Here is a 23220-nt window from a genome sequence, read left to right as displayed (position 1 = left end):
CATACACTACCCACCATTGCGACCTGTACGCTCTCATTGGTTGGCCCTCGCTTCATACATGTCGCCAAACCCACTGGCTACAAGTTATCTACAAGTCTCTGCTAGGTAAGCCCCGCCTTATCTCAGCTCACTGGTCACCATAGCAGCACCCACTCGTAGCACGCGCTCCAGCAGGTATATCTCACTGGTCACCCCCAAAGCCAGTTCCTCCTTTGGTCGTCTTTCCTTCCATCTCTGCTGCCCATGACTGGAACGAATTGCAAAAATCTCTGAAGCGGGAGACTCACATCTCCCTCACTAGCTTTAAGCACCAGCTGTCAGAGCGGCTTTCAGATCACTGCACCTGTACATAGCCCATCTGTAAACAGCCCATCTATCTACCTACCTCATCCCCATACTGGTATTTATTTATTTTGCTACTTTGCACCCCAGTATCTCTACCTGCACATTCATCTTCTGCCGATCTACAATTCCAGTGTTTAATTGCTATATTGTAATTACTTCGCCACCATGGCCTATTTACAGTGGGGCAAAAAAGTATTTAGTCAGCCACCAATTGTGCAAGTTCTCCCACTTAAAAATATGAGAAAGGCCCGTAATTTTCATCATAGGTACACTTCAACTATGACAGACGAAATGAGAAAAAAAATCCAGAAAATCATATTGTAGGATTTTTTATTAATTAATTAGCAAATTATGGTGGAAAATAAGTATTTGGTCAATATCAAAAGTTGATCTCAATACTTTGTACTTTGTTATCAAACCCAAAGTCCAGTTCTCTTGATGTCACTGCCTACGTCATTATCTTTTACTCATGAGACCAAAACCATGCCTACACAGCTATATAAACAAGGCTTTTAGTGTGTTATCTAAAAGATTAGCAGTAAATGTCCAAGTTGATTTATAGTGGATTGTCTGACGAGTCTCCTATCTCTTACACTCCCCTGCAGAGTTCTGTTTTCACAGTCACACATTTCTCAGGAAGTTTCTTCATAAGAGGCAGAGAGCCTAGAAAAGTACTGTGGAACAATATTAAACCTCATAATCTATATATATTGTTAATCTGTAGTCTAGGACCCTGTAAATGTAACAAGGGAGAGGTCGTATAACCCCTCCCCTTCTATTAATACAACATAAGCATAATCAATTATTCTAATAGATCAATCATTTGGTACAGCCCCAATCATGACCCCTAAGTGAACTCCTGACACTTCATCAAATGCGCCACAGAGTTTCCTCACAGACCCACACTGGAAAGCTCTGCTGGCAGAATCAATCACTCGAAGTCAATCTTAAATGAATCATTGTTTATTGTCAGCGCGCTGGAGAGGTTCCAACCAATTCAATGGACCATAGTACACATGTCAACCAGGAGCTCTCCTGGGCAGACCCAGCAGTTGTCTTTATATATGGCTATACACAGACAAGTTATATTTGCATGATTTAGCATATTTAATGAATCATTACCGTTTTGTTTCATTCATGTGACCGACCAATACTGGTTCATAACATGTGACCGACCAACATCTCACGAGGCTTCTCCTCTCTAAGATGACACCTTGAGACCTAGCTTTTGTTTGTTCTCAAAACAAGGTCTGAAACATTACTGTATAGTAATTCCATTCATTCCTCTGGAGGACTGCACTTAATCTCTCTCGGACAAGGTGACTTTTATCAATCGGCTCTATTTATGCTCAGATTCTAAAATGCTAATTAGCGTCAAAGTAGACATCCTGCAAGACTACAAATCCCTGGAAGCTCCTGCACGTCATTTCTAGCTGACACCTTTGCAGTAGCAAAGGCATTGTGTCAATTTTAAGACATTTCAAAGAATTTTCCACTTAAAGAAATGTAGCTCATTTATTAATTACTACATTTAGCTAACGTTAGATAGTTAATCCAGAGATTCTTACCGATGCCTCGATTCGGCAGACTTGTAACCACATTCGTAGCTAATTAGCATTTCATTTTTTTTGGGGGGGGGGGGGTAAATACAGGGCAAATATATTTATAAAAGTTACCTTGTCCTTGAGAGATTTACACGGTTATCAAAACGTCACGCCAGGGTAAGCCTACATGAAACACAGCCCTTATTTTAAGTGTTTAAAAAAAACGATGGGAAAAATTAAAATGAGAAAAACGATTGTAACCATTTCCCGGTTTGACCGCGGAAGGTTGCTTGAGGATCTCCAGGGTTCAGCGGGCCAACAATAATTCTAAGAGTGTTCTGTGTACACTAAGACCATTCACTGTCCTATTACTAGCTGGGTACAAACAATATAAATAACAGGTCTTTGAATGTTATTGTAAGAGTGGACATTGGAGTTGAGGATCATTGATTAGTAATGCCTGATGTGTGTCCAATGAATTCCACTCTGTCACATGAACTGATTGGGATGGTAGTTGCTTCTAGAGAATCAAGTATCACTCTACTCCAGCCACAATTTGACCATGGTGTTGTATTTGACCCCTCCTGCAGAAGCTGATTCGGTGTAGGAATAAGGCGGTGAGGGAGAAGGGTGTGTACCAGGTGTTGGACTGGGTGGCAGCAGAGAGGCCCAACAGCATCAAGGTGTTCTGGAACTGTGTGTTCAGGGACCACCTCCTGCTGCAGTACCCCACGTTACGCCTGCTCCGAAACCGCCTGCTGAACGGTCAGTTCTGGAGCCTTCACTCTTATTGTTGTATTATTATGGTATTATTTTGGCATTTGTATGGATAGGTTAATATCTATATATAATTCTAACTCCTAGTATAATATAAATGTAGTCACAATGGTGGATACTTTGAAGTTGAGGTTCAAAGCCTTATCAAATTTGTATTTATTATAATTTGTCATTAGGTTACATTAATTAGGTTGCATGGTTGGCTCAATTTTGCCTCCAATCCCTTGTAGGGTCGTTCACATTTTATGAGAATCTGCCAGAGAAGATGGAGAAGGAAGAGGAGGAGGAGGATAAGAAGAAGAAGGCTTCAGCGGATGAAGAAGAGGAAGAGGAGGAGGAGGAGAAAAAGACAGGAAGGAAAAGGAGTAAAAAGAAAAGTGAGAGTGCAGAGAAGGGCAAGCCCAGCACGTCCACCCAGTCCACCCCCAGTCAGAAGAGGAAAGTCCAGAGGGTCAAAAACTGTGAGTCCCAGGCTTCATGTTCCCTGGGGGAAAGAGGAGGCCTTGAATCAGAAAGTCTAAAGTACCTCTGTAACTTCAAACAGACATTTCTTGAGTAAATATTAACTCTTGAATTCATAGCGTAGGAAGTAGTGGGGGGAGGGAATATTTCATTTTTATTTTCAAGTCACATCTGACTGTCCCCAACATGTCCCAATACAGGTTCTCCGTTTTGCAAGGGGGAGAAATCTGACATCTGGACCTGGCCCTTCTACAAGATCCAGCTCCCAGTCACCTGTGGGGACAAGGAAGGCATGCTCATCAGAAACAAGCTGGCCACAGGTACGTCGTAACAATGGACTTAATATGATATGTTTGTGTGTAATGGTTGGCTGATTGACATTGCAAATGGGGAATAGCCAATCACGAAGAGGTGTTGCCAGCTCTGAACTCTATAGGTAACATGCAACCATGGTGAATGTGACTGTAGCCTACATCAAATGTTGCAATGGTAAAAAGTTGGATATTATTTTCGTCGGCATGATCACTTTGCCTACTCTAATATGTTGGCATGCATCTCTTTTTTTAACCAATTCTGATGGTTCTTAAAAGCGGAATTTTGCTAATATTACCGTTATATCAACTCTCTAAATCTTTGGCACAGTAGGCATCAATTCACTTGCCAATAACGTTGCGTACTTTTGAAAGGTATATCATTTTCATCGAACACAAAGTTAACATAAGCCCTAGATGCCTTCAATTGGCCAATTTATAGGCATGCCCAATTTTGACATATTATTTTAACAAAGTGATGTTATGTAGGTAAATAAATAATCAAAAGAAAAACGTGTTTATTTACTAGCCTAGTGGTTATAAGTATTTAGGCATATAGTTGTGAAATAGGTCTCATGTGACATCATTGTCAAAAGCTCAAGAGATACTGTTACATGCACAGTAGGTCTATATTATTTATGGATTGATCATATAGAAATATTAAAACATTATTTTATTAAAAAAATATATATTACATTTTGACCCCTTTTTCTCCCCAATTTCGTGGTATCCAATTGTTTTTAGTAGCTACTCTCTTGTCTCATCGCTACAACTCCCATACGGGCTCAGGAGAGATGAAGATTGAAAGTCATGCGTCCTCCGATACACAACCCAACCAAGCTCCACTGCTTCTTAACACAGCGCGCATCCAACCCGGAAGCCACCCACACCAATGTGGCGCAGGAACCACTGACTCGCTGCATTTTTATATTACCAAGACATCTGCTAATAACTCCTAACTGGTTAGGACAGCTCATGAGGTGTCCTAAATATCTATCGACTTGGTGTGACTCTTATTTATAGCTTCACCTCTTATAGTTTCAAGGATAGCTATAGTTTTTTACCCATCAGCACTTACTGTAAATGTTCTACTCTGAGACCCTTTGTGAATACGGGCCCAGATCTAATGCATAGACTTTAGTGGGTTAACACTGTATTGTGATGTGCAGGAGACCCATGTTTCATTCACAGTCAGGCAGGTCTTTTATTTGATGATTTTAAATGTATTGTATCCACGTCTGGTACTACGGTCCATTTTTACTTTGCATGGTTTTAATTTGTGGTGGTGTGAATGATGTCTGACTTCATCATTGGTTTGTCTCAGGGGAGAGGTGAATTGTGGTCCAGTGTTGCTGGTTGATGTCTGACTTCCTCATTGTTTGTTTTTTTCAGGGGAGAGGTGCATTGTGGTCCAGGGTCGCTGGTTCACCCCAAGTGGCTTTGAGGAGTTTGGGGGGAAGAAGAGCAGAAAGAACTGGAAGTACAGTATCCGCTGTAGAGACACCACTCTGGGAGAACTGATCCAGGTACAACATATATTTTGATTACATTTATTTGACCATTTAAAAACACAACTCAAACCAGACGTGGATACAATACATTTAAAATCATCAAATAAAAGACAGAAAAGTTGAACAGCTTGGTCACTTTTCATACTCTAATCAGGCCTATGTCATTTGGACAATGTTTCCATACACTACTACACTCTGGGATATATATACAGTACCAGTCAAAAGTTTGGACACACCTACTCATTCCAGGGTTGTTCTTTATTTTATTATTATTATTATTATTTTATTTATTATTATTATTATTATTTATTATTTTTTTCTACATTGTAGAATAATAGCGAAGACATCAAAACTATGAAATTACACATATGGAATCATCTAGTAACCAAAAAAGTGTGAAACAAATCCAAATATATTTTATATTTGACATTCTTCAAAGTAGCCACCATTTGCCTTGATGACAGCTTTGCACACTCTTGGCATTCTCTGAACCAGCTTCATGAGGTAGTCACCTGGAAAGCATTTCAAACCAACAGGTGAGCCTTTGTAAGTTAATTTGTGGAATTTCTTTCCTTCTTAATGCATTTGAGCCAATCAGCTGTGTTGTGACAAGGTACAGACGATAACCCTATCTGGTAAAATACCATGTCCATATTATGGCAAGAACAGCTTAAATAAGCAAAGAGAAATGACAGTCCATCATTACTTTAAGACATGAAGGTTAGTCAATCCGGAAAATGTCAAGAACTTTGACATTTTCTTCAAGTGCATTTGCAAAAACCATCAAGCGCTATGATGAAACTGGCTCTCATGAGGACTGAGGAAAGGAAGACCCAGAGTTACCTCTGCTGCAGAGGATAAGTTAATTAGAGTTAACTGCACCTCAGATTGCAGCCCAAATATATGCTTCACAGAGTTCAAGTAACAGACACATCTCAACATCAACTGTTCAGAGGAGACTGCTTGAATCAGGCCTTCATGGTCAAATTGCTGCAAAGAAACCACTGGTAGGCAACAACACATCTGCCACACTGACCCTCCAGACTAGGGCCCCTCAGGGATGTGTGCTTAGTCCCCTCCTGTACTCCCTGTTCATCCATGACTGCGTGACCACGCACGACTCCAACACCATCATTAAGTTTGCCAACGACACGACGGTAGTAGGCCTGATCACCAACGATGTTGAGAACCTAAAGGGAGGAGGTCAGAGACCCGGCAGTGTAGTGCTAGGACAACAACCTCTCCCTCAACATCAGCAAGACAAAGGGACTGATCATGGACTACAGGAGACAGAGGGCCGAGCACACCCCCATTCACATCGACAGGGCTGTAGTGGAGCCGGTCGAGAGCTTCAAGTTCTTCAGTGTCCGCATCACTAAGAATCTATCATGGTCCAAACACACCAACATGGCATGACAACGCCTATTCCCCCTTTAGGAGGCTGAAAAGATATAGCATGGGCCCTCAGATCCTCAAAAAGTTCTACAGCTGCACCATTGAGAGCATCTTGACTGGCTGCATCATCACTTGGTATGGCAACTGCTTGGCATCCAACTGCAAGGCACTACAGATGGTAGTGCGTATGGCCCAGTACATCACTGGGGCCAATCTCCCTGCCATCCAGGACCTCTATACCAGGCGGTGTCAGAGGAAGTCCCAAAAAATGTCAAAGACAACAGCCACCCAAGCCATAGACGATTAATTCTGCCTCTGCATGGTAAACGGTACCAATGCACCAAGTCTGGAACCAACAGGACCCTGAACAGCTTCTACACGCAATCCATAAGATTTCTAAACAAGACTGCTAGATAGCTAATCAAATGGCTACCCAGACTACCTGCATTGACCCTTTTTTGCAATAACTCTTTTGCACTGACTATGCACACAACCTGGACTCTACCCACACATTAACACATACTTACACTGATACCTGACCCACATACATAAAAACACCCACTACATACACCCACTTGGGATTCATATTTTCCAGAGAATCTACCAAGTCTCAATACTAGGAATAATTCATAATTATCCAGAGTCCCGGGAAATGTCCATAACAACTGGGCTGCACCACTATGTAAAGATTTCAGAGCAAATAAAACTGCTTGCTTAACCCGGGTTTATTAACTGCATTCGAGTCGCGTGTGCAGTCCGGCAGTGTCAATTATGAGTGTGCTTTGAATTCATGCTCACTTTGTGTGAAGTAAATACGCTAAGCTAAAGGCTTCCATGCCACAACCTGTTAGGATTCTTTTATTTTTTGCTAATCTAATGCTGCTCATGTTGTGTATTTTATGTAATTGCATTAGTGCCGACATTGGGGGAAAATCTCATTACATTTCTTAAGGAAATGGGAAGTGTAAGTGTTTCCGGGACAGTCCCGGGATCCCGGTTACCGATAATTAATGATAATTAAAGACATGCTCCAGAACTTTGGTGACTAGTAAGTCTCTTTTTTTTTACCTCCCGCTTTGGACTGGATGTGTCAATGTGTAGTTCATAAATGCATAATATATGAGCAGAATGACTGTCGTATTTAATTAGCCATGAAATCCCTAGTTTGAAAGTGACTGTGCACTGGGAGCTGTGCGGTGCCATTTCCCCTACATTTCCCCCATGTGGGCCAGCCCCCTAGCAATTAGAGTTCTGCCCAATGAGCTTCAGCTCCTTGCCATTTGAGTGACAGCTAGCTAGATGCACACACAGCAGCGCAAGCGAGCGAGAGAGCAATGACGAGGTGCACATATCTGCACAAATGTGATGTAGGATGCAATTTTCGGGGACCATTAGCCTTTTGGCTCATTAGCCTACTTTCAGAACTATTGGCTAGAATGTTTTTATACAGTTTATTTCTTTTTTTAGGGGGTAGATCAGCTTTAATATTGCTGATAGATTGTGGGTTCTATCAATGTAATTGTTTGCATAAATTCCAATCCCCCATATATATATTTTTTATATATTTGTTTCCTTCTTTATCATTTTACCCTAATCCTTCCACCCCTCCCCTAGCTGGAGTAAAATAATGGACAACAATACTTAGGCTTCTACTTTCAGTTTATACATATTATATACATTTTACATACACAGTGTATTTTACATTACTTATATTTTTATTCGTTTTTAGTCCGACACTTCAGCTACCCTCAACCCCTTCCATCTATCTATAATTTCCATCAACTGTGCTGTAATGTGTCACAAAAGTTCTGAACCTTTCTATTCTCATAGTTTCTACAGATTGTAAATTAAAGATGAATATTTTTCCTAAGGTTAGTTTCAGCCATTCCTAAACTTGCGAACAAAAACGAGCTACAGTTACATCATTTAACTGATGCTCTAATCCAGAGCGATTTACAGGAGCAATTACGTTTAAGTGACTTGCTCAAGGGCACATCAACAAGGGCTCTTAACCACTAGGCTACCTGCTGCCCTACATATGGGCAGTACCAAAACAAGTTATCTAATGATTCTGTCTCCTCGCAGCAAAATCTCCAGATTTTTGGTTGTATCCCTCATATACATAACATTCTATTGGTTGCAAGAATTTTGTATAATAATTAAATGGAAAAACAAACTTTTTAATCCAGTGTTGTTTTGTGTATCAGTTCATAAACCACAAGCTATGGAATCGGCACATCGAAAATCTCTTCCTAACTATTTTGCGCAGCTTTCAATTTTTGGGGTTATTAATGGAAACTGGTATACTTTTTTGTAATCACAATTTTCTTTAACAAATGTTGGTCTTTAATGTAGGGTCGACAGACAACTGACTTACCTTCTTACCCTTCCACATGCCTCTTCCAATTTGGATATAGCAGACATTTACATATATTTTTGTTAGCTGCATGTGTGACAACTCCAACAGTCATATTTATGATATCATTAACCTCTATGCGCACAGAACCGGGATGAAATTCGACAACATATGGTGATCACTACATAAATAGTTATATTAAACATTCATGAAAATACAAGTGTCTCACATGTTTCGAAAGCCTAGAATCTTGCTAATCCAACTGCGTTGTCAGATTTAAAAAGGGATTTACTGCGAAAGAATACGATGCGATTATCTGAGGATATAGCACAAGCGTAACAAAATCACAAACTGCAATAAAATAAATTGTTTACCTTTGACGATCTTCCTCTGTTTGCAATCCCAATGCTCATTGTTACACAATGAATTGTCTTTTGTTTGATAAAATCCATTTTTATAGCCTAACACGAAACATTTTGTGAACCAATTGTGTCGTGAATTCCGTCTCATTCCATTTTTGACGACACATTCGATGTAAAATCATCACACGAAACGTGACTTTATCCAGTCATGTTTGGTTTCAACTGAACCTGATGGGTCATTTCGCAGGACGTATTGACTGAAAGAAACCGATTTGAAGACAACAAGTAATGACATCATTGTGCACCAATGATATGACCGCTGTTTCGTTGATTGACTCTATATTAACCCAATGACCACTGATCGTCTTGAAATCTAGCTGGGTACATAGCCAATGAGCTGAGGTAAACGGCAATATGTAATGTTTATGTGTTGGAAGACCAACCCATGTAGTAAACTCCGGCGTAAAGAGGGTCATTCGCCATTGAAGTTTCATACCGGAAGGAGCAACGCATGTTACGCACAGCGTTGTTTTGGTAAAGCGCATCTTCAGCTGTTTATATATCAATCAGTATGGCGACTAAGTCAGGGAAAGCTAAATCTAAGACTAGATATACAGATGTACACACAATTTTACACACAATTGATCGGGAAAGTGAGACAGAGATTGTTGGAGGACGATTAATTTAGCGATTCCCAAATGGAGGAATATTTTTTGAATGGAGAGGACATCGTTTTGGACTGGTAAGTTCTTCTCATGCTAATGCCGTTGTTTGAAATTAATAATATAAAATATTATTTGTAATTTTTGAAAATATTAGTAGCAATATATAAAAATGTAATGTAATGAAATGTGAGATGCGTGTGTCTGCCGCCCCACCCCACCCCCACATGAAATAGCTTATTTGAGGCTGTTGAGGGGAGGGCAGGCCCACAACAATGGCCAAAGTGAAATGGAGACAGTAGATACAGCTCTTCTGTTGTAATATAATAAAGACAGTAGATCTAGCTGGTCTGTCATAATATAATAGAGACAGTAGATCTAGCTGAAATGTCATAATATAAAATAGACAGTAGATCTAGCTGGTCTGTCATAATATAAATGAGACAGTAGATCTAGCAGGTCTATAATAATATATTCAACCTTATGTTCCCTGTACTCTATATATATCTGTTTATTATACCTGTTGATAAAGGGCTCATATGTGAAACTATTCTAACTGAACATTTTCTTTCACAGTGACACTGACTCCGGATGGGAGCCCCCAGTGCCAAGTTGTCCATCCCCCACTGAAGCTGGTTCACCCAGCTCCTGCCACAAGTGGTGTTCATCTGCCCAAATGTATTTCTGCCGGCATGGATGTGCCTCAGGGCCAAAAGGGCACAGCATGGAGGTGTCGCTGTGTTCTTTGCAAAATGAAGTCAACCATCACCTGCACCACATGCTTGCTGACCCTCTGCTTTACAGCAGAAAGAGACTGCTATGGCACCTGGCATCAGCAGCACAATATTGTGTAGAGGACTGAGGGTCTTCCAAATATTGAAAGTGTTATTTTGTAAATGTATATATATCTTTTTCATGTTTATTCTCCATTTTGGGGGGGGTGTGTTAGAATACCATTTTGGTATTTTGTATATAGTTATTCCATTCAAAATGTATAACTTCACCAATTTGGCCACTTGGGTACATTTGGGCTACTTGTGTGGGACACCTGGGTGACTTCATGATAAATGTCATGTAGCAGACTCATTTTGGAAGTTATCATTCTGAAACTTTTGCACAAGTACTGTTGCCCTCTTATGTTTTTCACTGAAATTGTCCCCATCATCCTATCTGAATGTTTGTTTTGTCTTGATGATGATAAAACAATAATAAAAAAATAAAAATAACTATGTTTTTTTCATTGTATTATCTAAACTAGATCTATTGTGTTATATTCTCCTACATTCAATTCACATTTACACAAACTTTAGAGTGTTTTCTTTCAAATCAAATCAAGAATATGCATATCCTTGGTTCTGAGCCTGAGCTACAGGCAGTTAGATTTGGGTATGTCTTCAGGCGGAAATGGAAAAAAGTAGGGGGGTAGCTGTAAGAGGTTATTAACAAAGATTATACATTTTTTTATAATCAATAAGTATATTTGAGTTTAACCATAATATTTTTTGGAATATTTGTTCTGTCTTTTCTGATGCATAAAACTGAAATTGCAACCAGCTTTCTATAGCCTGTTTTTAAAATAGCGATATTCTGGAGATAATTTTATTTTCAAATAACCGAAAGTGAGAAGTTGTAATCTGAATAAAGGGAAAAAGGCATTTTTTTTAAATGGGGTGAGCCATTCTTACTAATCTGCTGGAAAACCAGTTCGGATTTCAGTACAATGTTTGTATGACTGAAGCCCTTAGTGAGAGGTTCAAGGCTTTAATCATGTCCACCTTCCAAATTCATATTCATTATATAAATATGGCTGTTTAATTTTGCCTGGCTTGCCATTCCAAATAAAGTGGAATATTTTTTCTCATATAATATTTTTTTAAGTCGTTCTGTGTTTTTAACTGACTTGTCTAGTTAAATAATGTTAAAATATATTTTTTTATAAAAATAAGTAGACTGGGATATGACTCAATAAATTAAGATGCTAGTTAACTCGTGGCTTGACCTAGGGACTCATAAATAGGTTTGAAATATAGCTCTCCCTTTCCTCTTTTCAACAAACGTACGTGTTCATGGATACTGCCATAATTAAAACATTTACAAAGAAAATAGAAAATATCACACATTTATTGTTTTAGTTGTACTTGTAAAAAATACATTCCTCTCACCTCAATGTGTCACGACTTTCCGCCGAAGTTAGTTCCTCTCCTTCTTCAGGCGGCTTTCGGCGGTCTGTGTTGCCGGTTTTCTAGCCATCATCGATCCACTTTTCATTTTCCATTTGTTTTGTCTTGTCTTCCCACACACCTGGTTTCAATTCCATCATTACATGTTGTGTATTTAACCCTCTGTTCCCCCCATGTCCTTGTCCGGAATTGTTTAATGTAATTTATTGTAGTTTATTGTATTGCTTGTGCACGTTATTCTGGTGTGCGACGGGTTTTGTACCCATTGTACTGATTGTTCTGTTTCCGGTGGTTTTTATTATTAAACTGCGCCGTTGTAAACACAGTTTTTGCTCTCCTGCGCTTGACTTCTCTGCCGCCAGTACGCACGCCGTACACAATGTTTTGTCATGCTGACATGAACTGACAAGGTGGATGAGTTATTTCGAAGAATTCACACAGGTCCATTTCTGTGGGTAGTAATTAGCACTGTCACAACCAACCCGTGAGGCAACCAACCCAGGTCTCCCCTACTCTTACCACAGCATATCAGTTTATCGTTACATATACCAGAAAATTGGGCCAGACAGAGCAATGAACTATACACATTATACCCTTTTTGTTTTTCTGTAAAGAAACAAACAGTACAGTTATTTCACTAATGTTCCAATCAGTCACTCAACACTCAAAACCAATGTCTGTTCCCATTCTCTCCCCCTTCATTTCACCATTCCACCCACCTCAGGGAGGTCATTTAACTTCACCAGACATTAAAAGAAGAACGAGTGCACAGGTAGGAGACCAATCTTTCAATATACCACATTCTCTGGATTAACAGCCAAACTTGATTTGACTATTTAGTTGTACAAATGCTCTCAAATGCTTAGTACATCCACATCATACTGTATATCTATATAACAGTACAGCATCATTCTATGTAAAAAATGATTTTGTAAAAACTGAATTAAAAAATATATCCTTGCCTTTAACAACTGAATGCAATCCAGGATCACCACCCTGGTTCCTCATCCACTGTTCGGAGGTCCCTACAAATGAATAGAACAGTAACACATCATGGTAATTCAGCTTCTGTAAGTACAACCTTATACCATACTGGGCATAGAAACATGTGGAACCATTGAAAATGCAGAGAAAGTGCTGCATCGTCATAGCATCTGAGTACATGTTGTTTATGATTGTTAGTCATGAATCAGTTTTATTGCAACATCTGAACTTGACAACAGCTTAGCCTTATCCGTTGATATTGTGATGTTTATACGGGCATGAATTTATATTTCTTGTGCGTGATCATACTTTGACCAATGATAATTTTGTTTGTCCATGTTCTTACCATATTGGATAAAGAAGAGTGTATTATGTGACTGATATATGTAAAACTGGTCTGTCCCTTTTTTCCTATCTAGGCCAAGAGAGCACTGTTTCCCTTCAACCAATCAGCGGGCTCAATCACAGGTATGTACACCAATCAGAGCTCAATGGAATCTTTCTGAATCCTTTAGACATGACTATCTGGTAAAGGGGATGGTGTTGTCTCTCTAACTTTGTGTTTTTATTGTTATAAGGTTTTGTGAATAACACAGGCCTGACCCTTTACACTTATATAGTAAACCATCTTTCCCTAAACCTCTTTGTTTATCTTTACTTCAGAATCTGATGAGGATGACAATGATGAGGAGGAAGAGGAGGGAGAAGAAGCTGAGCAGCAAAGAGAAGAAGAGAGAAGAGATCAGGCAAACACTGCTGGAGAGAGCAGTACAGGAGGCAGCCATTGTGGTGTGAAGAAGTCTGTCTTCAAAGTCACCTGTGGAGCCATCAATGGAATGCTACATAAGGATCGGTTTGCATCAGGTACAAATTTTACGGGAGACACTTTTACATGTTGGCAACCCTCATTCTCTGGCTGCACCTCAAAAACTGACCCCACTTAGTGCTTTTATCAAGCAGAAAACCCATTTCAGCAGATCCACAAGGTCTGCCATGAGAGGTGACTATATAGTTCCCTTAAGGAAAAGCACCTTCAGTCAGACGGCTTTCACTGTGAGAGCTTCCCGTGTCTGGAACTCACTGCCTTCAGACACACGTAACTGTGCAACACTCAACCTGTCTGTAGTTTGTGAGGTGTGTAGATATTCTTTGTTAATTTTCTGTCTTTTGTTTGGTTGCTTTTTGTGTTATTGCTCTGTCTGTCTGCATACTAAGAGGTAGTTGTCATGTGTTGCTCTCTGCTCTGTATGTGCTCATTGTCTGTACTGCCCAGGGACTACGGTCAAAAGTTAAGTAGCGGTAGAAAGTTTGCCTACTGGCTAAAACCGGCACTTTTACTGAAAATGTCCCTGCAAACATAAACGTAATAAAGTAAAGTAAATGACAAACCGTTAGCTATTGTTGACAATACACTACATGTTATTTTACCATAGCCCCATGTCACTCTGGTCAGCTGTAATGCGCCAAATGTAATGTATATTAAGGTTATAGTAGGGTTTCATTTGAGTTTGTCCTTCTGCCCCTATCTTCTCTGTTGCCCCAGGGTCGTGTGGAAAGAGCATCCGTACGGAGCTGCGCTGGATGACCCCGGTGGAGTTTGTGAAGGGGGAGTCAGCTCTGGAAGATCCCTCCTGGAAGAAAGACATCCAGTGGGACGGGAAACCACTCAGCCTCCTCATCAAGGTACAGAGGGAAGGAGAACAGAGAGAAAGAGAGGAAGAAAGATGAGGGGGAAATAATGTGTGTTTGGCACTTAACAACCTACTGTACAAGGAATGGCTTATTAAGATAGTCTGCAAGGTCTTTAAGGACCTGTGGTGAAAACATTTGCTGTCTTCAAAGACGTTTTACTAGTACTACTGCTGTCTTTGTTTGTTTCTCATTTCCAGAGTAAGATCTTGGTCATCCACTCTCTCCTGTGTAAGTGCAAGCTGTGCAGCTCCACGGCCAAAGACAGGGTACGTTTCTCCTTCGACCCTCAGGAACATGGTGGCACCCACTTACCAATCAGCAAATTACATTGGTTAAACGAATGCTTCAGTTGTAATAATGAAATTCCAAGATGTTACTTAACATCACTGTATAGGGAATGAATGAATGAATGAATGAATGACATTTTCATGTCAAATCATCAGTCGGCCATCCCTTTCAGGATTAATTGACACATAAACAAGTATTACAATGATTCACAGTGATAATTCAGTGATAATTATTCTGGTGTTCTGCGCAGTGTGCACTGTATAAATAATGAAAAATACATCAGTACACAATAGTAGATAAGGTTTTTCAAGCAATAATAATAATAATAACCCTTGATCTGTAAAAATTATACATAAATACAGAAAAATTCAACAGAAGGTGTTTCAACCTGATCTTGCACAAAGAGAATATTCAAGTGTGAGATCAGAGAGATCAGAGAGAAGACTGTGAGACAGCCCTACAGACAATCTATACACATATGTGCACTTTGCTATATAAGAGCTAAATACTTTTAGAATGTAATTATAGGTTGCCCTTTTTCTTTTATTCCAGGCTTTATCAAAAAATTCAGAGAACAGAAATACACAATGTACAAAAAAACATTTCAGTTTCTCCTCATCACTCAGCCACATATTGCCAGGGTAAATCTGGTGGGTTCCTGAAATAAGGACAAATGTATATATATCGCGGTAGAAAGTGCAATGGATGATAAAATTAATGTTATTCTCTAGTTCTTCGAGGTCACAATAGTTACATCGTTTTTCCTCATCCATTATCCCGACCTGTTTCAATACGCAGGGGAAATATCCCCGGTCTTACACATGGCGATCTCTTGCTTTTAGGTAGGTTGTACATAATATACTGTATCTCTCACACACAAATTCACCCTTAATCAAACAAAAGGTTCTCAATTTGGGTTTATGAATCATCTCCCCCACCCATTTATTTTCATATTGCGTCATCAGTTGTTTATAAATAGTATCTATATCTCCGTTAATTTGGTCTTCGCACAAATGTTAAAATTCAGACTGCTGGAAAAGGTTCGACATTTTGGTTGCCCAGGCTCCTCCTATGAACAGATCCCATTGAAAACTTTTCTGGCAAAAGGCACATCCAACAGTCTATTCCAAAGTCTCACTATGTACGCCTTCCATCTCACGTCACAGGGATCCCAGCCCATGTCCCCAGTTAAGGCCAAATATTAATGCCAAATATGTATAATTGCTAGTACACTCAAGAATGTCTTCACCACCACAAAATTGAAAACCAATTGACTGGACGTAATAACATTTTCCGCAGGTTTTGTTCAGTTTCTGCCATAAAAATACATCAGCATTTCATCATCATATCCTACTCCAGTATTTATTTTGCCAAATCATTCGTAAACATAGCAAACAGAGTTGGTGATAAGGCATGTCCTTGTTTTACACCCGAGGGTGTGGGAAACCAATCTGTACGATATTCGTTAACACACAAACAGGCAGTTGGTGCTTGTTTGTTTCCAATTCCTTCTCACCTTCCTCTCTTCTCTGTCTTGGCAGCATGATCAGGATAATGATGACGACTGCTTCATCTGTAGAAGCCAGGGTAGCTTGATATGCTGTGATGAGTGTCCTCGCTCCTTCCATCAGAGATGTCATCTTCCTAATGTGGATGATGCTATCCTATGGTGAGAAGAGTTGAGGGTTGATGAGAGACAGAGTGAGACAAAGAGATTGATATAAGAGAGGTATGCTTGTTCTGTGTAGGTAAACTTAGCTGTCAGCTTTTTGTGCACTATTGAAATGTGTGTGTGTGTGTGTGCGTGTGTGTGTGTAATCACAGGGATGATTGTCCGTGGATGTGTACATTCTGTGTACTGAGGGCCAGTCAGCCGTGGCGCTACCCCAAACAAATGACCTACCAGGAAGCCTTAACCTGCCGAATCTCAGACCACCAACTGGTGAGGAGCCTGAATGAATGACTTCTATCATTGGTCCAACTACCTCCAATTGCCTGTCCATTATAAGCATCACCATATATTTGACATTAAATAATTATTCAGAATTAAATGTAAACAATATTTGACCAGTCACACAAAGGTGTGTTTACTCTGACAGGAATGCCAGTACCTCCTGCTGTGTCTATACCATGCGGACGAGGAACACATCGCTGTGGCAGATCCTTGCATCAATGTCAGTTTGCTTGGTTCTCTCTCTCTCTCTCTCTGTGTGTGTGTGTGTGTGTGTGTGTGTGTGTGTGTGTGTGTGTGTGTGTGTGTGTGTGTGTGTGTGTGTGTGTGTGTGTGTGTGTGTGTGTGTGTGTTTGTGTCAAAGTTCACATATCTCCGTCTGTATGTTTCATTGTCAGGTGAGAAACTACACCAGTGTGATAAATACCCCTATATGGCTGGACAGGGTTGTGGAGAAGCTGCAGCAGAATCTCTACCAGTCTGTGCAACACTTTGTGTCTGATGTGTTGCTTATCTTCACCAACTGTGCCACATTTAACAGGGTAAGACTGCACTACTGCAGTATCCAATGTGAAGAATTAAGGTAACATTTTTTTGAACAAATCTTGGAATTGTGCTAATGCATGAATAACACTTTAACAATGTGTCTTTGTTTAATCCATAACAAATAGGAATTAGGCTAAATGAGTTGTGTTTTATGCATTACTAGTTTATTATGTTTTCTATACAAATGTGTCTGTCTTTTTTCTGAAGGATAATGCAGAGTACTGTGTGATGGGTGAAAGATTGAAGGATCTATTTGAGAGAGAGTTCAAGAGTACATTCAGCATCCAACTTCAGCATCCAACTGCATCCAACAGCCAGTAGAGCCTTCATCAAGTCTGTACTGTTATCTCACTATGAGACAACAGGGAATATTCACCATGCCCTGGTCTTTCTATACAGCCTTCATACAGACTTGCATGTACATTATTATCCATCTAGTCCTTTCATGAATTTCTTTCATTCGTTCTGGCAGTCAAAATGGGTGTGTGATGATAATTGAAATAGAATGATGGTGATAACATTGCATTTCACACAGTAAATGTTGCTTTGCTAACTTCTCATACAAGAGCCTTAGAATTCCTCACCTTCCAGGTTCTTACTTCTGGTTAGGCCTCACTAGATTCATGTCCAGGGATTCTAGCGAAAATAAACTCATGAATTTCTAAAACATTGTACAACATAGTACTTGTTTGACTGTGTAGGCTACCAGAATGTGGTTCTGTTGAGGAGAATATCATCAGACAGAGCAGCAGCACCCTCTTCAGGGCAGTTAGGTCAGCGGGTGCTTTGGGTCTCTGCCCTCATGCAGGACCTGCATACGCTGCTAATGTAACAGTTGTTAAAGTACTGTGTGAATTTCACCAGGTTCATATATTAATATGGCATGTTTATTTGTTATTATGCATGCCTGCATCCTGGGAGTAGGGGAGTGTGTACTTACATTTTGCCCTGCGTGCCTCGTGCTCAAATCATTTTGATGCGCTATGAGAGGTAGGCACGTTTTTTCTGTCGTCTTCAGAAAAATGTGATTATTTTAAGCACAAAGTCATACACACAGTGTTTTGTTCATGAATAAATGTTGTATATTTAGATGTTACTCATAAGTGGATGGTTTTGTTAAGATGCACCTGTAACTACTTTTTAGGATGATATTATCATTCTGAATTCAACATATGGTTCATAGCTAGCTAAGGTATTAGCAGGCTATTGTATGTGTGAACGATGGCGAGCTCCTCCAATGATCCCAGTCCCTTGTGTTGTGCATCTGTTGTAGAAAGAGGCGACGATTCGCTGAACAAATGTGCTCTACAAATGTTTTATTTCCTTTTGGATGCAGGTATGCGGTTTTATCTATGTCAAATATATGTTATGTGTGGATGCATAATAAGGAGAAGCTGTAGTAATTTGTTTATTCTAAAATCATTTTGATGCGCGATGAGAGAAAGAGGCGACGATTCTCAGAACGTATGTGGCTCTACAAATGTTTTATTTTCTTTTGGATCCAGATGCAGGATGCAGAGAGTGAATTCTGCTTAATTAAAACAACCTGATCTCCAAAGTCCACATCTATAGTCCCGGAATCAAACCAGGGTCTGTAATGACACCTCTAGCACTGAGATGCAGTGCCTTAGACCCCTGCGCCACTCGGATCATTTTTGGATGATCATCTCTCTCATTGAATCAACAGAGGTGTGTTTCTCTTTGCAAATATCTCAATCCTTTTCTCTTTTTTAACCTTTATTTAACTAGGCAAGTCAGTTAAGAACAAATTCTTAGTTACAATGACGGCCTAGGAACAGTGGGTTAACAGTCTCGTTCAGGGGCAGAACGACAGATTTTATACCTTGTCAGCTCAAGGATCCCCGATCAAGCAACCTTTCGGTTACTGGTCAAACGCTCTAACCGCTAGGCTACCTGCCGCCCCAAAACATCCTTTAAGAATTTAAAAGTAATCCTCGAAGTAATCATCTCGTTTCTCAAAAGTATCTGTAATCTGATTACAATATTTTAGCTGGTAACGTTACGGATTATAGTTACCGGTTTACATACGGATTATATGTAATCCGTTACATGTAAGGGATTACAAAAAACAGTAACTGTAATCTGTTACTCCCCAATCCTGACATTAGGCTATAACTATCTCTGAAATATGAATAACATTACTACACAGCACAGACCATACACGTAACGTTACTAGCTAGCCAGCCAGCTAATGTTACCTAGCTAGCTAACAGTACACTTTAACTTGAAATGAAAATGATTTTCTGACAAAATTAGAAATGTATAATATCTGAAAATGTAGCTAGCTAGACTTTCTTACCCGTATACATGGATGGACGCTTCTCCCTCTCTGTCACAGATGCCTTTAGTTTGAAGATGTGAACATTCTGTGTGTTCTCTTTTTGACTCTGTCTGCAAATTGCAATCAAACACCATAATTTTCTCCATCTCCTTAGCTATCATACTATAATTCCACTGATTTCAGAACTCGGTCCTCCGTAAAGTGGAGAGCAACACTTATGCAGTTCTACTACTTGATATCTTTCAAAAAAGCAGTGTTAGAAAGGATTACCTACGCATACTGACCAGCTAATATTATAGACAGAAGTGTGCTACATTGAAGACCAATCCGAATCTCTCGGCATGTCCAGCCCACTCATTATCTCAGCCAATCATGGCTACCGGGAAGGTTGCTGGCTTTTTCCATGGCTAAACCAACTAGGCTGAAAGTTCACATGTTCCAGAAGGCATTTCTACTCAAAAAACGCATTTTCAAAAATAAAAGTTTACGTTCAAAGGGTGCTCCTGTGAAGTAGTGACACGCAACATACGCCTAACTTCCTGAAACGAGTCACATATTGCAGCCTAAATGTAATTCTATTAAGTTAATTACATGTTTCAAATGCAGAAGACTTAGAAGGCGAGCATACTTTGCAAAGGGGCTCAACTTTGTGTGGCATGTTGATTCCTATTGGTTACAGAGACTTTTGGCCCCCTCATCCTATTCTAAACACCTCTCGCCAGCTTTGTTTTCATGTTACCTGATGAAATTGCTGTATAATATGATCCTGTTGCCATCTAATGCACATTCAAATATCATAAATCAACACTGCAGAGCTCTCCCTGTCCTCTGCCGTGCCTTGATTGAATTACTGTTGATGACATCTGGAAATGTGCATGTACACCCTGGCCCATCTACTGTTCCTAATCCCAATTCTGGCCTGTGCTCTGATATCTGCTTCACTGATTTCTGCTCTCGTAAAGGTTGGGTTTTCTGCACGTTAACACAAGAAGCTTATTACCTAAAATGGTCAATTGAAAATGTGGGTTCATAGCTCCAATCCAGATGTGTTGGTCATGACTGAGATGTGGTTAAGAAAGAGTGTTTTGAATACTGACATTTCTGGCTATAACCGTTTTCGGCAAGACAGATCTTCCAAAGGTGGGGGAGTGGCAATCTTTACCAAGGATCACCTTCAGTGCTCAGTTGTCTCTCCCCAAACAATTAGATTTGCTGGTTTTAAGCATTACACTTTAAAATAGCTCTTCTATGACTATTGCGGGGTTTTATCATCCTCCATCAGCACCGGCTTGTACCCTACCTGCCCTATGCTCTCTCCTGGCCCCTTACACTAAGTCTGAATTTGTCCTGCAAGGTGTCCAAAACTGGGGCATGCTTAAACCACCTGACCAAGTCCTAAAGCAATGGGACTCCCTAAATCTTTCTCAGATTATCACCAATCCTACAAGGTATGACTCCAAACACCCAGAAAATGCTACTCTCCTCGATGTTATCCTCACAAATAGTCCTGATAGGTACCAGTCTGGTGTTTTCTGTAACCACTGTAGTGACCACTGTTTTACTGCCTGTGTTCGTAATGGCTGCTCAGTGAAACAACCTGTCCTGATTTGTCATAGACTCTTGCTAAAAACTTTAATGAGCAAGCCTTCCTTCATGACCTGGCCTCTGTAAATTGGTATAGAATCAGCTTGATCCCCTGTGTCGAAGATGCTTGCATTTGGTGAAAGGCACGGCACATGCATACTCAGGCTGACTGGCTCTCGTTCAGGCAAATGAGAAATAAGTGCACGCAGGCTATCCGGAAAGCCAAAGTTAGTTACTTTAAGGAGCAGTTCTCACTCTGTGGGTCTAACCCCAAGAAGTTCTGGAAAACGGTTAACAGTATGCATATTATTATTATTGGATAGAAAACACTCTGACGTTTCTAAAACTGTTTGAATGATGTCTGTGAGTATAACAAAACTCATATGGCAGGCAATAACCTGAGAAAAAATCCAAACAGGAAGTGGGAAATCTGAAGTTTGTAGTTTTTGTACTCAGCCCCTATCGAATTCACAGTGGAATATGTGTTATTTTGCACTTCCTAAGGCTTCCACTAGATGTCAACCATCTTTAGAACGTTGTTTCATGCTTCTCCTGTGAAGGGGGGCCGGATGGGAGCTGTTTGACTAAGGGGTTTGCCAGCAGCCTTGTTCTCAGTCACGCGCATTTCACATGATCTCTCGTTCCATTGCTTTTCTACAGACAATGGAATTCTCCGGTTGGAACATTATTGAACATTTATGATAAAAACATCCTAAAGATTGATTCTATACTTAGTTTGACAAGTTTCTTCGACTTGTAATTTAACTTTTTGAACTTTTCGTCCGACTGGACCTGAACGAGCTTTTGGATAAAAAATAACCTATTTGGACATAAATGATGGACATTATCAAACAAAACAAACATTTATTGTGTAACTGCGATTCCTGGGAGTGAATTCTGATGAAGATCATCAAAGGTAAGTGAATATTTATAATTCTATTTATGACTAATGTTGACTGCGCAACATAGCGGATATTTCTTTTGGCTGGTTTGGGCTCTGAGCGCCTTTCTCAGATTATGCTTTTTCCGTAAAGTTGTTTTGAAATCTGACACAGCGGTTGCATTAAGGAGAAGTGTATCTAAAGTTCCATGCATAACACTTCAATTTTCATCAACATTTATAATGAGTATTTCTGTGAATTCATGTGGCTCTCTGCAATATCACTGCATGTTTTGGAACTACAGAACATAACACGGCAATGTAAAATAAGATTTTGGGATATACATATGAACTTTACCGAACAAAACATACATGTATTGTGTAACATGAAGTCCTATGAGTGTCATCTGATGAAGATCATCAAAGGTTAGTGATTAATTTGATCTCTATTTGTGCTTTTTGTGACTCCTCTCTTTGGCTGAAAAATGGCTGGGTTTTTCTGTAAGTTGGTGGTGACCTAACATAATCGTTTGTGGAGCTTTCGCTGTAAAGCATTTTTTAAATCAGACACTGTGGCTGGATTAAGGATACTTCTATCTTTAAAATGGTGCCTAATACTTGTATGTTTGAGAAATTAGATTTATGAGATTTCTGTTGATTTGTATTTAGCGCCCCGCTAGCGAAACCCCAGTCCTAGACAGGTTGAAGACCTGGAGAATAAACCCTCCTCACAGCTGCCCATGTCCCTTAAAGTTGATGATTTAGTTGTTACTGACAAGAAGCACATGGCTGAACTCTTTAATCACCACTTCATTAAGTCAGGATTCCTATTTGACTCAGCCATACCTCCTTGCCCGTCCAACATTTCCTCATCTCCCACCCCTTCTAATGCGACTAGCCCCGATCTCTCTCTTTTTCCCTTGCCCCGCTACAAAGTTTCTCCCTGCAGGTGGTCACTGAGGCCGAGGTGCTAAAGCAGCTTCTTAAACTTGACCCCAAAAAACATATCAGATGGTTTAGACCCTTTCTTCTTTAAGGTTGCTGCCCCTATTATCGCCAAGCCTATCTCTGACCTTTTTATCCTGTCT

General features: G+C 40.0%; 1 protein-coding gene across 1 annotated transcript in view; it reads left to right on the top strand.

Annotated features, from left to right (window-relative positions):
* Positions 1-18462, top strand: part of LOC115110103 (nuclear body protein SP140-like protein) — a 30347-nt gene extending 11885 nt beyond the window's left edge. Inside the window, exons 2-16 of the mRNA XM_029635467.2 lie at positions 2480-2654; positions 2897-3127; positions 3329-3448; positions 4832-4965; positions 12630-12677; positions 12892-12975; positions 13309-13357; positions 13553-13753; positions 14433-14572; positions 14779-14847; positions 16411-16538; positions 16694-16811; positions 16969-17043; positions 17219-17362; positions 17574-18462. Of these exons, the coding sequence (XP_029491327.1) occupies positions 2480-2654; positions 2897-3127; positions 3329-3448; positions 4832-4965; positions 12630-12677; positions 12892-12975; positions 13309-13357; positions 13553-13753; positions 14433-14572; positions 14779-14847; positions 16411-16538; positions 16694-16811; positions 16969-17043; positions 17219-17362; positions 17574-17687 (1830 nt within the window). The 3' untranslated portion in view covers positions 17688-18462. The remainder of the gene's footprint in view (positions 1-2479; positions 2655-2896; positions 3128-3328; positions 3449-4831; positions 4966-12629; positions 12678-12891; positions 12976-13308; positions 13358-13552; positions 13754-14432; positions 14573-14778; positions 14848-16410; positions 16539-16693; positions 16812-16968; positions 17044-17218; positions 17363-17573) is intronic.
* Positions 18463-23220: the final 4758 nt, after the last annotated feature.

This window comes from Oncorhynchus nerka, linkage group LG26, assembly GCF_034236695.1.
Source record: "Oncorhynchus nerka isolate Pitt River linkage group LG26, Oner_Uvic_2.0, whole genome shotgun sequence".
NCBI lineage: Eukaryota > Metazoa > Chordata > Actinopteri > Salmoniformes > Salmonidae > Oncorhynchus > Oncorhynchus nerka.
Note: the sequence above shows the minus strand (reverse complement) of the source record. Positions and strands in the feature narration are given on the sequence as shown.